Source organism: Leptidea sinapis, chromosome 30 (assembly GCF_905404315.1).
Source record: "Leptidea sinapis chromosome 30, ilLepSina1.1, whole genome shotgun sequence".
Classification (NCBI taxonomy): domain Eukaryota; kingdom Metazoa; phylum Arthropoda; class Insecta; order Lepidoptera; family Pieridae; genus Leptidea; species Leptidea sinapis.
Genome location: NC_066294.1, coordinates 3,504,123 through 3,522,100, shown reverse-complemented (window position 1 = coordinate 3,522,100; position 17,978 = coordinate 3,504,123). Strand labels below are relative to the sequence as shown.

The 17,978-nt window shown below is 37.6% G+C and overlaps 1 protein-coding gene and 1 non-coding gene across 8 annotated transcripts in view; one reads left to right on the top strand and one right to left on the bottom strand.

The window, feature by feature from the left end:
- The window catches only part of LOC126973850 (NPC intracellular cholesterol transporter 1), a 103,132-nt gene that overhangs the window by 72,942 nt on the left and 12,212 nt on the right, over positions 1 to 17,978 (top strand). For all 7 annotated transcript variants that reach the window (XM_050821197.1, XM_050821191.1, XM_050821195.1 and 4 more), the window contains 13 exons: positions 658 to 844; positions 4,329 to 4,494; positions 6,569 to 6,830; positions 8,075 to 8,276; positions 8,970 to 9,170; positions 9,634 to 9,805; positions 10,199 to 10,421; positions 10,887 to 11,018; positions 11,723 to 11,929; positions 12,463 to 12,722; positions 13,950 to 14,045; positions 14,588 to 14,794; positions 16,670 to 16,757. In XM_050821197.1, coding sequence (XP_050677154.1) covers positions 658 to 844; positions 4,329 to 4,494; positions 6,569 to 6,830; positions 8,075 to 8,276; positions 8,970 to 9,170; positions 9,634 to 9,805; positions 10,199 to 10,421; positions 10,887 to 11,018; positions 11,723 to 11,929; positions 12,463 to 12,722; positions 13,950 to 14,045; positions 14,588 to 14,794; positions 16,670 to 16,757 — 2,403 coding nt within the window. The remainder of the gene's footprint in view (positions 1 to 657; positions 845 to 4,328; positions 4,495 to 6,568; positions 6,831 to 8,074; positions 8,277 to 8,969; positions 9,171 to 9,633; positions 9,806 to 10,198; positions 10,422 to 10,886; positions 11,019 to 11,722; positions 11,930 to 12,462; positions 12,723 to 13,949; positions 14,046 to 14,587; positions 14,795 to 16,669; positions 16,758 to 17,978) is intronic.
- Trnap-ggg (transfer RNA proline (anticodon GGG)) lies at positions 15,138 to 15,211 on the bottom strand. The gene has a single exon. It is a non-coding gene; the product is annotated as a tRNA-Pro (tRNA).

Here is a 17,978-nt window from a genome sequence, read left to right as displayed (position 1 = left end):
CTATCATCATCAGCCGGAAGACGTCCACTACTGGACAAAGGCCTACCCCACGACCCCAGATTTCCACGACGATATCGGTCCAGCGCTGCCTTCATCCAATGTATTCCGGCGATCTTAACCAGATCGTCGGTCCATCTTGTGGGGGGCCTACCAACACTGCGTCTTCCGGTACGTGGTCACCATTCGAGGACTTTACTGTCCCAACGGCCATCTGTCCGTCGAACTATGTGCCCTGCCCACTTCCACTTCAGTGTCGCAATCATTTGGGCTATATCGGTAACTTCGGTTCTTCTAAGGATCTCCTCATTTCTGATTCGATGTCGCAAATATATTTATATTAGGCTATGATAATAAGTTATTTGACTTATTTGTTTGTAATACCACAACTATAATACAATTCCTTGAAAATATTACACCTGCAATTGAAATAATTTCATTTCCTGAAAACATAAATTTATAACAAAACTATTTCTACATTCATAACCATTTCCAAATGTAACAGGTATACAAGTTTGAACCCATGAATAACCTTGCTAGTTACGCAAATATAATAAAATGTGATTCGCGAAAATTACGACAAGAGTTAAATGACTTACATTATCTTTTAGCCCTATGATACATGATCGGAAAAGAGAATTAATTGTTTGACTATTACAGCCATTGGCAACAAGACCCGCATTGAAGATATATGCTTCGCGCCACTCTCGTCTCCTTTCACGGGCCCCGTGACGGCCGACAACTGCGCCGTTCAATCCGTATGGGGCTGGTGGGGCAACGATCCCGACGAGGTGACGGACAATCTCGAAAAGAACGCATACCTGGATCAGTTCATGAAGTGCTCCAGGTTTGTTTGTTTGAACGCGCTAATCTCTGGTACTACTGGTCCGATTTGAATGATTCTTTCAGTGTTGGGTAGTCCATTTATCGAGGAAGGCAATAGGCTATGTTTTTTTTATTCAAAATTAGGGATCCGTAATAAAATTGCTATTTTGTAACACAAGGTGTAAAATCAAAAACCTATTTTTGCGTGCGCTGCAAAAGCTATTGACAATAGAACAAAATGATGTACAGGCTATAATATAGGCAATATTTTATTACTTATAAAACTATCGCGTGAATTATACTTTATATGGCAAAACAACGTTTGCCGGGTCAGCTAGTATAAAATATATTATTACATATTTATAAGAGTCTTAACAACATCTATGATAATCCAGATTTAGTTTCTAGGATTAAATTTAATGTTCCCTATCGATATCGCAAAACAATAACACTTCTTCAAAGACCTTTTCGAAAAACTATTCTCGGCCAGTTTCCAGAATGTCTAAAATACTAAACGATAGTTGCAAACATTTGGATCCTTTTGGGGACTCACTCAAAACATTCCGTAGTAAAATTTTAAGTGATAAATAAAATAATTTGTAATATTAACAAAATATATTTAACTGATTTCAGTATAGCGAACTACCTGTGACATAGAACTATTTCATTGTGATTTTTTTTTTCGGTAATAAGTTAATACGTTTTTAAAATTATGTATTGGTACTTCTTTTGATTATACCATATATAAATATATATAAGCTTCATATTAATTGCATGCTGTATCTGCCTTAAAAGATAATACATTTAGAATTAACTTTAGATTAAATATTTTATTGTTGAATCAATGTTATTATCACTGGTGGATTGAATAAATAAATAAATATAAATATTTCTTTAGGCGCGTTATGAAAAAATGATGAGAGTGAAATTTTAAGATGCGCGCGTATCACTGTAACACAAAAGTAACAGGTTGAAGTTGGTTCCTAAAATTTTCTGACAGTTTTTTTTTGGTTTCTTTGTCCATTATTAGGGCAGGCAAAGGCTTCAAGCCCATACAGCCGTATTATTATTTAATAGATAATTAATTGTCAAAGAAACGAACAAATGTGTTCTTTCTAAAAACGTAGAATAGCCTGAAGAATAAATAATTTTAATGATGTTTGCTTCGTTAGGCAAAGAAGTTTAACTTCTTGCGTGCATACCTAAGTACACACACACTTCTTTTAGATGAGTCGTAGGGTTATAACAATAATATTGTGGCGGCGACAATATTATTGTTGAGGGAGGCGATGGCTGGCTCATGCGTCATGCTCGTGAACGGGCGCCGCTTGTGGTGGCAGGATGATCCTGTTGCCGGAGACTCGGTTTCAGATTCTTAAAAGTTATTGTGTATATATATATATGTATGGATATATACATGTTTATTTATTTATAATCGCTTATAAAATGCTCACAGAATACCTTTATTGATTTATGATGTATGTGGATGATGCAGCTACTGTACTCAATAACTTTTGTGTTAATTTACATTTATTTTTTTGACTTACTCGTGTCATACATTGACTATTTGACGTTTGAGTGTGTTTGTTGCATCATTTTACATTTTACATATTATGCAATGAGTTTCTTGCTACTTCTTCTCATTAGCTCAACCCTTTACGAAGTAGCGGTAGATTCAATAAGAAAAATATTTTGTTTTTATATATTGTTTTGACATTCATAAGTGTCATTTTCGTGACCTACTTGAATAAACTGATTTTGATTTGATTTGATTTTGATTAATACGCTGGTGTTTTAATTTGACTTTGAGTACCTATTGAGTAGATTTCAAAAGTGAATGTGAGAGTAGGTTGAAATTGGCATATGTATTTCATGACCCTTTCCAGTAGTGCAATAGACAGACAAATCAGACGACTAGTGGACTCATTATTTACAACACAAATTCATCGACAGGTACTTCAAGTAAAATTTCTTCTGTTAAATTAACCTTGAATAAAACTAAGTTTTATATAAAACCCTTGACCTCTACATACATATTAGGCACATATCTACATATTTGTATGTGCCTAGTATAAATGTTTAACGACTTCTAAATCCACTTTCAAGGCGGCTAGATTATTAACATATCTTATTTGTGTTAGATATGATCGTACCAACGTGCGGAAGTGCTATAATGACTCAGTTTACTTTCAATACTTTTAAGAACTGCTAAAATAACCGCCGTAACGGTGAGGTTTGAGAAGGGGTCCCTTTCTTTTGGTAATTTCACGTCAGTTTCTGTTTTAAGGTAAAGCAAAATCAAAAATACGTCACACTAAAATCTGTTTTTTTTGAGCACCTTCCCCCCTATTGTCACGCTGTGTCACACTTTCTGTGACCCCCCCTAGCTGAGTATGATAAATTCTAAATGATAGTACACAAATTCTTAAAATTAAAAATATTTCGGCAATAAAGAGTATAAAGTAATTAACTGAAGAGTATTAAATAGAGAAGATAGAAAAAAGCCTCTGTTTTAGTTCACTGCAAAATGGCGAATGAAGGAATAAAATAATAATAAATACATGAGAAACAGTGTTTTCATTTGTTGCTGAATCGATAGCGCAGTGTACGTGGAAATGTAACTCTCTCAAGTATTGGAAAACCAAAGTAACCAGTTGTGACGGATCGCAAATCCGCTAGAGTCGCGCCACAGAGCTTGCGCTCATGTCAAAAAATAATAGACGGTGAACGTCACGTTGCCGTATACCCCCCGTCCCCCCTTGTCACATCTTGTCATACTCAGCCAGACCCCCCCCCCCCCCCTGTATGCGATCGTATATTATGAACGGGACGAGCAGGACGTTCAGCTGATTGTTATTGATACACGCCATACCCAGTACAATGCAGTGCCGCTCAGGATTCTTGAAAAACCCAAAAATTCTCAGCGGCACTACAATTGCGCTTGACACCTTGAGACATAAGATGTTATGTCTCATTTGACACGTAATTTCACTTGCTACGGCCCTGCCCATTACAATGCAGTGCCGCTCAGGATTCTTGAAAAACTCTGAGCGGCACTACAACTGCGCTAGTCACCATGAGACATAAGATGTTAAGTCTCATTTGCCCAGTAATTTCAGCTACAGCGCCCTTTACACCGAAACACAGTTATGTTTACACATTACTGCTTCACGGCAGAAATAGGCGCTGTAAAACTATGAAGTATTAAAACTAGATCCATATAAATTATTACATAAGTATATTGCAATAACAAAGAGTTCATAAAACCTCTATCATTATTTATTTATTTGTTGGAACACCAAAATACATGACATTTGTTTACAAAATAATAAGATTCTATATAGTCTAGTATATCTATTACTTAAAGGAATTCACAGCATTTCATAATAGATATTTACAATAGGCAAAAACAATTAAAACAAAATACTAGTAAATTAAATTAAACTTATTACAAAATATGATTGAAATTAACAATTATGAATTATTGACTCGTTATATCGTTTCAGTAATCCCTACACGTGTCTGTCTGTCTGGGGCGGTCCAGTGTTGCCGGCGGTAGCACTTGGCGGCTTCTTGGCGCCTCAGGAGCCGCTTTCCAAGAATTCGAGGTTCCACGAGGCCACGGCTCTCATCCTCACCATATTGGTGAACAACAAGCACGACAAGGAGAAGGTAGGTGATGAGATTGTGATAGTGACAAAAGAATTGTTAAAAAAAACGTTTGTGTGGTAAAGATTACTATAACATAAATGACTTTCTTAATGATATCACAGATTGGGAATGGAGCGACCGCCCCCAGGATATCAAATAATAAGTTTAATTGTACAATGTTACTTTGTAAACATATTTGACGATAAAAAAAAACCGCTGGGTTTGTTGCGCCCGTTCTTCTGAGGCCTGAGGCATTCATTTTGGAATCGGTGGTAGTCTTTTTGACTTTCAATAAGTGATGTCACAATCTATTTTGAATAAAAATATTTGAATAATAAAACGCACACCATATAATTGCCGAAAAAATAATGTTCATCGGTTTTATTTATTGGTGATATGCGCTACATGTCATCATACCACAGCTGCTAGTGAAGCAGAAGACACTGGCGCAGTTATGGTGCTGTTTCAAATACTAGGATTTCCGAATCCTCTGTAGCACTGTATTGTAGTAGGCAGGAAGTATCACTTACCAAGCGCTTTGTTCTCATAGTAGATATAAGGTACATATTAATGTATCATATATATATATCACTGATTAAGATTTATTTTACAACTTTAGAAAACTTACAGCTAGGTACATATTAAAAATTTATCTTTTTTTTATTATTATAAGAGAGGGGGCAAACGGGCAAGAGGCTCACGGGATGGGGAGAGGTGAGGCAACCGCCCATGGACATCCGCAACAACAGGTGTGTCAAGAAATGCGTTGCCGGCCTTTAAGGTGGGAGTATGCTCTTTTCTTGAAGGTCCCTAAGTCGTATCTGTTCGGGAAGACCGCTGCCGGTAGTTGATTCCACAAAGTGGCTGTGCGAGGCAAGAAATTTCGAACAAAAGGCGCGGTTGTGGAATGCCAGACGTCTACGTGATGCGGATGGTACTTTGCACGTAATGTCAGATGGTGGAATTCGGCCGCTGGAATCAACCCGAACAGCTCCTCTGAGCATTCCCTTGATAAATGCGGTAGAAGATGCAGAGAGAACCCATATCTCTACGCAATGCTAAAGAATCAAGCCGATCGGAGATGACTTGATCGTCGATGATTCGAGCCGCTCTTCATTGTATGCGGTCAAATGGAAGAAGCTGGTACTGGGGAGCACCCGCCCAGAGGTGAGAACAGTACTCCATGTGAGGCCGAATTTGCGCCTTATAAAGTTGCAGGTGGTGGCTTTTAGTGAAGTAATTATCTATTATAAAAGAGAAAGCTATTTACAAGTTTTCACAAATAATTACTTTTTATTGTGTATAGTCGCTTACCTACATTTAATATAACATTATATAACCTACTTTTATTTTATTTAAAAGTTTTTTTTTTACCTGAAGTCTAAATTGAAGTGATGATGTGAAGATAAGTCATAAAAAGCTTATGGCGACTGCATTAATGTACTTTAAAATTTTATTGTAAGTCAACCTCAATTGTTATTTTGAAATTAAAATAAATCTCACAATTTTGTTATTGAGAATATAAAATCATTAAAAGTTCGGCTTGAAGGACCAAAAAATTTTTCAGGTTAATCTTTTAATTATTTTATTGCTGTCGTATATATAGTTATTTTACACGTAGCACTGTTATTCTTTGTAAATAGTATGACGCGGTGACAAATAATGCAAATTGTTTTTTAGTTTAACAAGATATCATTTTAGTACATAAATTTATCTTTGTCACTGATTCACAACTTAATTGTATGATTCGTGTTATTTATCTGATGCTGCAAGCAAAGAGCGGCGGTTACCTACCACCAGGTGAACTGCGTGTGCGTTCGACCTCTTATAAGATATTAAAAGACATACCAATGGGAGGCTCCTTTGTCCAGGATGCCGGCTAGATTATGGGTACCACAACGGTGCCTATTTCTGGCGTGAAGCAGTAATGTGTAAGAATTATTGTGTATCGGTGTGAAGGGCGCCGTGAATTACTGGGCAATTGGGACTTAACATCTTATGTCTCAATATGACGAGCGACACTTCATTGTAATGGGCAGGGCGTATCAATAACCATCAGCTGAACGTTATAAAAAGAATGTATCATTGATTTCAGCTAAAACCGGCACTCGAATGGGAAGAGGAGTTCATAGAGTTCATGAAGAAGTACACAGAGGAGGAGATGCCGGAGTGGATGGACATCGCGTACACGTCGGAGCGTTCCATCGAGGACGAGTTGGACCGCGGCTCTCACTCGGACGTGTCCACCATCCTGGTGTCGTACTTCATCATGTTCGCGTACATCGCCATCGCGCTGGGCCGCTTCACCACGTGCTCGCGGCTGCTCATCGACAGCAAGGTCACGCTGGGACTGGGAGGTGAGCAACTCTTGCTACAACATACAATAATAATAGATGACACTTTAGTAGCAATAAAGAAGACACCCCTTCAATTTACAATATTAATTACAATTTTAAAATACTAGACTAAATGAAGATAAGTAAGAAAAATTATTAAATCTATATATATATAAAAATGAATTGCTGTTCGTTAGTCTCGCTAAAACTGGAGATCGGCTGGACCGATTTGGCTAATTTTGGTCTTGAATTATTCGTGGAAGTCCAGAGAAGGCTAAAAGGTGAGTAAATAAAAACAAAAATTTTGTTTTTCCTTTGATGTGTCCCCCCTCGTTCAGAAATCAAATTAAAGGATTGTATCAAATTAAGTAATTTTTACATTTCTTTCTAACTTTCTCAGGGGGTAAAAAAAATAAACTTAAACTTAATTATAGCTAAGTGTAGTTGGTAGATTAATTACAGTTGTTAACTATCTATCAGATTATTTTTATGTAGATTGATAAATCTAAAGTTATGTCACAAATGGAATATCGCAAACATAATTTTTGAAATTTGACAATCAACTGTAGATTCTATTCTATTCTTTCTAGTGGCTTCTGTGGAAGGGGCACCACAACTCGCCAATGTCACGTTTCAGTAGACCAACAAGCTTTGAATTTTATTTGTTATGTACAGAACAACGCCTCTCGGGTCAGCTAGTTTATTATAAATATTAACTGTCAAGTGAAAATGTGTTGTATAAGTACTATATAAATATATACTTTATCTTATTATTTTTGTAGTTGCTAAATCCTATATTTCTAACGGTATAAATGGTATGTATACATAATATATTATATATTTTATACTATATTATGTTAATTTATTGCCTTATGTCAAGTTATAAATAAATCTCCTACACCTTTAAGGGTTAGGTTTTAGGTTACCTGGAAGAGATCACTGAATAGTGTCGCCTAATTGTACTACCATAACAATTATTTTGTAAATACAAATTGTAACTTTATTTTATATGTTTTGTGCAATAAATAATTTTCATTCATTCATTGAATGATTCATTTCATTCATTGAATGATTCATTTTCATTTCATTAATTCATTCATTCATTGAATGATTCATTTTCATTTCATTAATTAATTCATTCATTGAATGATTCATTTTCATTTCATTAATTCATTCATTCATTGAATGATTCATTTTCATTTCATTAATTCATTCATTCATTGAATGATTCATTTTCATTTAATTCAATCAACGACTGTGTCCAGGTGTGCTCATCGTTCTGGCGTCGGTGGCCTGCTCGATTGGTATATTCGGGTTCGTGGGAGTGCCGGCCACCCTCATCATTGTGGAGGTGATTCCCTTCCTGGTGCTCGCCGTGGGTGTGGACAACATCTTTATCCTTGTGCAGACCAGCCAGCGCGAACCACGGCGGCCCAACGAGACCGTAGCTGAGCATATCGGAAGGACGTGAGTGTTTGCTAATATTCAGTTTGACTTGATTTATTTATGTATTTATTTAAAAATATCATCTTTTCTATCTTCACGTTCCTCCACAGTTGGGCTATAAAAATATTTCCAGAAAATTCCTGCCGCCGAATTCCACCTTCGCACGACACGCCTCAAATTAGGATATCATCCCCACCATCTAGATGTGTGGCGTTTCTCCACAGTGTGGATTTCAATTAGCTTTCTTTCACTTATTACAACGCTGTGGAATGAGCTTCTTTGTAGGGTGTTTCCGGGACGATACGACATGGGTACCTTCACGAAAAGCGCGTACACCTTCCTTAAAGGCTCCTTCCTTGATTCCTCTGGTGTCGCAAGAGAATGTGGGCGGCGGTGATCACTTAACACCAGGAGACCCGTACGCTCGTTTATCCTCCTTATCCATAAAACAATCTTGTCCGACCGAACAGACTGTAGAAAAAAAATCCTTCAGCAGTGCTCGCAGGACGATATGATTTTCAAAATAAAGCGTGTAAGCTAAATGGCCGGCCACGCTGTGGTTCCTCTGGTGTTGTAAGAGAAGCCTGAACGGCGATGTTAATTCCTATAATTAAACACAACTAAGTCTAAGGTCGTTGTTATAACTGACCTGTTTCGTTCTCATTGAAAGCTCAGTCGTTTTCCGTCCATAACTGACTGTGCCAACTATTACAGGCTGGGTCAAGTGGGGCCCTCTATGTTCCTCACATCGGTGTCGGAGTCGGTGTGTTTCTTCTTGGGTGCCCTGAGTGACATGCCGGCGGTGCGGGCCTTCGCCCTGTACGCGGGCGGTGCCCTACTCGTGGACTTCCTGCTTCAGGTCACCTGCTTCGTAGCCCTGTTGGCCTTGGATACACACAGACAAAACGCTAACAGGTTTGATACTTAAGTATTTGCAGAATAATATTTTTAATGTACAATATACAGTCATAATGTTATAATTATATAGCAGTAAAGATTGGCACATATTAATAAAATTCAAATACTTTTGCTTTTCAACTTCAATGTTTTTTATTATCAATAAGAGATGAAAGCTATTAAATAAAAATATATGCAGAACCCCATAATGTAATATAAGTGAGCTAACTTGCTCATTATCCACGAGGCTGTGGATTGCAGCCCGAGCCGTAGTGGAGGGTGTTAATCAGCCGAGTGCCTAGTGAGGCCTTTTGCATATATTTTATTACAAATTATTATGGATAATAGATAACTTGTTAAAAATACAAATTATTTCTTATGTCAAATATGAGTAAATCAAACCATATATATAATTAAACACTATTGCAAAGTCACAATTGTGTCACTAGTGTTGAAAAGTAACTATTGTGTATGTTTACAGATTCGATGTGTTCTGCTGCGTGTCAGGCACCAAGAGTGAAGTGAGTGCGGAGGGCGGCGAGGGCGCCCTCTACAACCTATTTAAGTACGTGTACGTGCCGTTCCTGATGAAGCGGGAAGTGCGCGCCGCCGTCATGATTATATTCTTTGCCTGGCTCTGCTCCTCCGTCGCGGTGAGTCCAGATAATTTACCTTACATATACGATTCATATTGTTCATAACCGGCTCGAAGGACCATTTGTACAATGGTGCAAATTACAATTACTACTGTGCGATAATCTAGACTTGACTAAAAACATTGATCAGGAGTCTCGAACATAACTGTTGAATAACAGCAGTAATCAAGACCATTATTCACTGAAGGTCTATAGTGCAAATTAAAAAGGAACATAGAAGAACAGACCCGTTTCATTCCAACCTATTTCTCAAGTTTTCTCCATCATAAAACTGCTTTATAACGTAAATATAGGTGACAGGTTTATATCATACTCGAAGGACCACTTAAATAAATATAATGGTTACTTATTTCAATGTTATACTACATCATTTACATTGTGGCTTTCTAGGTGGCGCCTCACATAGAAATAGGATTAGACCAGGAGCTTTCGATGCCCCAAGACAGTTTCCAGCTGAAATACTTCCAACATCTAAAGCTGTACCTGAACATCGGTGCACCGGTCTACTTCGTGGTGACCGAGGGACTCAACTACAACGAGACCAGCGCTCAGAACCTGGTTTGCGGCACTAGGTTTTGCAGTCCGGATAGTGTGGCTAATCAACTTTACGCAGGTTAGTTGTGCATTTCATTTATGAGTTATAGAATAAGCAATTATTGTTTCTTATTTAAAATTTTTTGTTGTTTTCTAATTCATAAATCATATTTAATTTACAAGTTACTTAAATTTTCTGTCATTATTAGATATTTAACTAATATAAAAACATTGATACAGAAATACATTTTTTTATTTGTGACACTTAATGAAAAATTTAAATATAAAAGTGAAGTATAAAGTGTTGTGTTAAAATAAATCCGCGAAAATAGATGAGACGGGTTTTTTCACCATATTACTATAGTTCCGAAGCAACACATTTGAAATAAAACAATAAATTAGTATTTTTCACTGTATGTATCTAGGTGATATCATATTCGCTATTTGTGGTAGTATTACCTCCATGTTCTATTTATATACATTCACGGATTACTCATATCTACATGTATACAAATATTGAGGTATATTTGTTTGTTCTGCTCAGCGTACCGGACTCCGGAAGTGACGTACCTGGCTCAGCCTCCCAACTCGTGGTTAGACGACTACTTCGACTGGACCGCGCTGTCCACCTGCTGCAGATACTTCCCCTCCAACAGCAGCTTCTGTCCCAGCGACGGTGAGTGTGACAACATTAATCCTCTACTCTACTAGATATGTCTGATTTCAATTATTCGATCGCTATCGTGCGGGCGTATGCTCGTTAGGTTTCTATGCTCAGTATGTTGTTAGTAAACCCACCTAAAAAGTCGAAATGCAAAAAAAAAAAATATTTTTGCTTTTTTGTCGGATCAAAGTATGGATCATTATACGGTTGGCTTAACGTTAACATCCGTTGGGCTTAGAGCGTTGGAGGCGTGGCTTCGAGTCCTTATTTTTATATATACTAGCTGACCCGACAGACATTGTTCTGTATAAGATTAATCAAATACTGTTTTTTATGAATTTGTTAATAATATTTCATAACATCATCAAGAATTATTCCGTAAAATATGTTCCCAGTTGTTATAATGAAATTGTTTCACAGCAGAGCTGTCAAACTGTGCGTCAATAAATTCTCTCATAGAAAATGTCCATACAAAGCAAATATTGTAGATAAAAATAATTATGAGTTGCAAATCGAAATTAAAAGTATCCTATCTCTCAAGTTGGACTAAACTGCACTCGATGAAGTAATTCCCATTTAAATCTGTTCATTAGCTTAGGAATCCATCACGGATAAACAACGTGACACCTAATTTATATATATTAAGATATTTATGGGATATAGGTAATATAAATAAATATAATGTATAATTTAAAAAAAATTCGTTTTATTGACAGATTCGTCGTGTGCCAAATGCAACATATCACTGGTGGGTGCCGAGATGAGACCGTCGCCGAAAGACTTCGACCGATACCTGCCGTTCTTCCTCCAAGACAATCCCACCTTTGGCTGCGCTAAGGGCGGACATGCGGCCTATGGCAACGCCCTCAATTACCGCATACACGACAAGACGCAAGCACAAGTGGGAGCTACTTATTACCAAGGTGATATAAGTAATCTAATTATGAGCGACAATTATTTTACTGTGGGTGCTGCGTGGGGTGATTTGTCAATACATCTATATAATATATTATTTCACACAGATGTTTTTTTTATCGAAAGGAAAGTTTATAATTCTTCATCTAATTAAATATTTTTTTTTTGTGGGTAACGGGATAAACGGGCGGACGGGTCACTTGGTGTTAAGTGATTACCGCTGCTTACATTCTCTTGCAACACCAGAGGAATCATAGGAGCACTGCCGATGTTTAAGGAAGATGTTTCTTTTTTGACGGTACCCATGTCGTATCGTCCCGGAAACACCGCACAAGGAAGCTCATTTCATAGCTTTGTAGTACGTGGAAGAAAGTTCCTTGAAAACCGCACTGTGGAGAACCGCCACACATCCAGATGGTGGGGATGATATCCTAACTTTAACTTTTAATTCAAACATTTATGGTCTTCGCAACCATGACGTTCTTGGACTATTCGCGATGTTTTGATGGTTAAGGTCAGTGGCGTTATCTTGTCCTCCCAGGGTACCACACGGTGCTGAAGAGCAGCGCGGATTACTACGGCGCGCTGCGAGCGGCGCGCGTGGTGGCCGCCAACCTGACGCGCACGCTGCAGGCGGCGGGCCACGGCGCCGTGTCGGTGTTCCCGTACTCCGTGTTCTACGTGTTCTACGAGCAGTACCTCACCATGTGGCCCGACACGCTGCGCTCCATGGGCATCTCCGTGCTCTCCATCTTCCTCGTCACCTTCCTGCTCATGGGCTTCGACCTGCACTCCGCCGCGGTATCTACACTTTTCATCGATACTAAACACTCAAACGAGGATGGCGAGAATGCGTGTATTTTGGGACCCACTGAAAGAAGTGGCGTAAATCATGTACATTTATTAATAATTGTAGGACGTAACAAAACTAAGAAAAAATCAAATCGTAAGTGTCTAAAAAAGTGGGAGAAAAACGATATACCTAAAAGTAAAATATAACCTAAAATTATTATCTATTGTTCAATAAATAATCTGTATCTTATGTCTATACCTAATTACTGCCTGCCAAAAGATAATATAACATATATGAGGAAGGTTTGCCAGCAGCTAATAATTGAGGATTCACAATTTATTCTGTTTTCAAGAAGGTATCGAATCTTTTAAAGATTATTATTATTATTACCTACTGATTTTAATATCAAAAAAGATAATAATTTTATTGAATCTTATTTTCAATTACTGATTTGAGTAGGTATAGATAATTTGATGATGATAGAACATCCATATAAATAATGCAAGAACTGTTGCTGTCAAAAATATAAATCTATTCTCGCCATCGTCTTTTGACACTTTTTATGGAAAGGAGGACAAACGAGCGCACGGGTCACCTGTGATTAAGTGTCAAGTGATCACCGCCGCCCACATTAAACATCGTTAAGATACTGAATCAATGTAATTTAATGTGATTAATATTATAACGAAATTACCATTCATGATAGCTACCTTTTTATTTCCTATACTGAATAGGATTGACTATATCGTGGTCTGCCAAACCATACATTACTATAGCTATCTTCAATTAATGTACATTTGAAAACAACAGAATATTGATTTAAAATTAAGTATTAGGTATGTAGTACCTATTTATATTATAGAAAAACTGAACTATTTTTATAAGCTGACCTTATACTAGGTGGGTACAGTTTTAGGTAAAGTAGACAACCACAATGTCGTCAAAATAGGTGAGAGTCACGCGATAGACAGAAGAGCAACTTCTAGGTGGATAAAAATATAGTTTCATAGCGCTGTTTGATCTGAATTATACCTTATTGTATAGGCATAAGAGTTCAAATTTCTATTTTTTTTTTGCGGAGTGAGACTTCTGTTCTTGTACTATTATATATTTTTTGATATTCAAATACAGATCAGTTAAAAGCAACATGATGAGAAATGGATACGAAGAAAAATAGCATTTTTTTAATGTTGCCCCTTATTGAATGCAATTATAATATGTTATATTGTTTGCAGATCGTGGTGATCACTATTACTATGATCGTGGTGAACCTGGGTGGCCTCATGTACTGGTGGGGCATCAGTCTCAACGCTGTCTCGCTTGTCAATCTGGTGAGTGTGTGTGTTGATGTCACACAACTATACTCGTATAGTGAACATTATTTGTATGTTACTAGTAGATATTTCCTTGGGTGTCTACTTGGACGCTACTCTTAAGGTGTGCCCTGAGTGGCGGCGCACCGCTCAAGCGGATGAACGGTGTATTAAACATAATATGTATGACATGTTTGAACGTGTTCGGGGTGAGAGAGGGTGCGCACATTTTATGGCGGATACGCTCATCAATACTTTTTACAATTTTTTTTTATGGAGGTAAAGGTTTTATGGAGGAGATAAAGGTAGCAAACGAGTGTACAGGGTCACCTGGGTGTTAAGCGATCACCGCTTACATTTTATCAATTAAGGTGTACGCGCTTTTCGTGAAGGTACCCGGGTCGTATCGTCCCGCAAACACCGCACAAGGTGGTCCTCTGGTGTTGCGGGAGAGTGTGGGCGGCGGTGATCACTCAACAGCAGGTGACCCGTAGTTTTTCCTCCTTTTCATTTATAGAATGTGTTGATGTACTTTGTGTAATGCGAGTGCGTGTGCGCAGGTGATGGCGGTCGGTATCGCGGTGGAGTTCTGCTCGCACCTGGTGCACAGCTTCAGCGTGTGCGGCGCGAGCGAGGGCGGCGCGGGGCGGGCGGGGCGCGCGGCCGAGTCGCTGGTGCGGATGGGCAGCTCGGTGCTGTCGGGGATCACGCTCACCAAGTTCGGAGGCATCATCGTGCTGGGCACCGCCAAGAGTCAGATCTTCCAGGTACGGGACTAGTTACGACCCCTGTAGCCACTGGGCCAGACGCTACTGAGCAAGAGGTCCCGGGTTCGAATCCCGGTAGGTGCAATCATTTATGTGATGAATATCAATGCTTGTTTCCGAGTCATGGATGTTTATTAGTATTTATGTATGTTTAAGTAAATACTTACTATATGTGACTACGATATATGAATACTCATAGTACAGTCTATGCCTAGTTTTGAGCGAGATAATTTGTGTAAGAGATTGTCAGTATTATAATATTTATTATATAATTTGTTATTTTAAAGTGATCTCCCTCACTTCTGTGATTAATTATACAAATTAAATTTGTTACCAAAGTTTATAAACGATGCGGGACTCGAATCCGCGACCTCTCGGATCCCGTCCGAGCGCTCTTTCCAACTGAGCCAACCGTTCGAATAGGCATGGGGTGGTAAATTTTGGTATATCTTGTTCAAATCTCAAATTGTGGCTCCCAACCAGTGAAGCAATAATATATAAACATTACTGTGTTTCAGTCCGAAGGGCGCCACAGCTTGTAAAATTACTGGGAAAATGAGACTTAACATCTTATATCTCAAGATGACGAGCGCAATTGTAGTGCCGCTCAAAATTTTTGGGATTCTTCAAGATTTAATAGAAACATTTATAGTGACGATTCAGAAGCGCTTATTTTAAGTCTAATTGAATGAAGATTACTTGACTTTGACTTTAAAATGGAAAACACATTGATACCAGGCAGGGATTGAACCGGCTCCTCCCTTTTTTTAAGAATAATAATAACTTTATTTTCTCACCAACAACCAAAATTACAATACAACAAAAGCTTAAAAAAATACAGGGGATACAATAGGTAATAAAATACCTGTATTACTAGTCACCAGGATACCACTTTTACAAAGTGACTAAAAAACTCTTTAAATCAAAAGATAGAGGTAAATGTGTGTGTATGTGTGTGTGTGAGAGAGAGAAAGAAGGAGAGAGGGTGTATGCAACCATGCGTGCGATAGAGTGTTCTCGGTTTTTTAGTTGTGCTAACCATCCAAGACCACCAGAAGTCCCTCTGTGTGTCAAGTAGTCTTGCAAATGAAGCCATTCGTGTGCAGTTGTTCGACATTTGTACATGTTTAGACCATACAGGCATAAGACCTTATGGAGCGTATTATAAAGGTACGGTCCCAGAAACAGAAAGAATCTGCGGCTAAATGATGTAATGAGTGTTTTAATACCTAATTATCAACAGTTTCATACAAGACTTTATCTACACACAGAATATGAATCCTCTAAAAGATTCTGAAACAGTCAGCTTACTGCTAACATTAAAACACCAGTCCTAGTAGTAACCTAATATCATTCATTACTGATTATATACAAATAAACTAAGTATTAATGAAACAATTATTTATTTTAGTATTCATTTACATTTTGTATAGTGCAATAATTAAAATTCACTCGAATATAATGTTCTATTGCAGCGTTTAAAATGAATCGCTCATTTTTTGTAAACAAAGCAATAAAAATGGCGGGGATTATTCGAATCCCCTACTTTTTTTACGGCGCGCGACTTCTGGTAGTGTGGAACGCGTGTAAACGAAAATGTTCCTTTTTTGAAATTCATACAGACACCACGCATCGACCAAAAATAATGTGGTTGTCTGTTGAAACTCTTTGCGCATGAGGGGATCGAAAAAAAAACATGGGTGTGTTGTTATGAAGTTCAGTACAACATTACAACACTCGTTTGGATGATGTAATGGATAATAGAACATTGGGTGTTTTAATGTTGACAATAAGCTAACTGTTTGAGAATCTTTAATAGAGGATTTAAAGCATGGGTGTTGATAAAGATAATAAAATACTTTTGATCTCGTGCAGGTGTTCTACTTCCGCATGTACCTCGGTATTGTGCTGTTCGGCGCCGCGCACGGCCTCATATTCCTGCCGGTGTTGCTCAGCTATATTGGTGAGTATCAACACTGACAACACACACTCAAACACTTTCATCGCTTCAAATAACGAACTATTTTGCCAATGCCAGCTCAATATTACTTATTATTTTTATTTGTTTATCGTAGTGCGTCAGTAGTTGTTACAGATACTAATTGCAACATTACACAAATTAAATTGAAAAAAAAAAAAATCTCTCGCTTTCTGTGCGAGCGCTCTTCCACTGAGCAAACCGTTCGAGTGACGTATCGTTGATAAATCTTTTATGTCTTGTTAAATTCTCAGGTTGTGGCTTCATCTACAGGATCTACTTTACAATGGATAACTTGCTCAATAATTGATATTATTGGTATAGGTGATAACCCTCAATAGATGTCTCAGTGATAATTGAATTATTATTACAATGTATCAATAGTTTGTTTTTAAATAATGATGGGATTTTAAAATTAGTAACGGAAAAATAAACACAAAAATACATTGAGAAGGAAATGGAACAAAGCAGGGCAAACGTTGTATTGCCATATAAAATGTTTAAACAAATCGGGATAAAAACTTTTTGGGGGTATAAAAAATAGATGTTGGCCAAATCATTGACCTACCCGGTATGGACACAAAATGTCATGAACAATTCGGTTCAGCCGTTTCGGAGGAGTTTGGTAACAAACAACCGCGACACAAGAATTTTATATATTAGACTAGCTGACCCAGCAAACGTTATATTGCCATTCAAAATAATAAAAAAAGTGAAAAAAAATTTTGGGCTATAAAAAATTGATGTTGGCTGATTCTAAGACTTACTCGGGTAGTATTCACACAAAATTATACAAATCGGTACAGCCGTTTTGGAGGAGTTTGGTAACAAATACACGCGACACGATAATTTTATATATAAGACTAGCTGACCCAGCAAACGTTGTATTGCCATACAAATTAATAAAAAGAGTGAAAAAAAATTTGGGCTATAAAAAATTGATGTTGGCCGATTCTCAGACCTTTCGGGTAGTGTTCACAAAAAAATCATACAAAACGGTTCCGCCGTTTTGGAGGAGTTTGGAAATAAACACCGCGACACGAGTATTTTATATATTAGATTAGATATAAGAATTTGAAACCATATATCACTAAAGAATTCATACTAATGCAACTCATACTATTTACTTTAGTATTATACCATGTTATTTTTGCACAATTTTATTGAGGCTTCTGCTTTGTATATTGGACCTTTTTTGATCTAGCT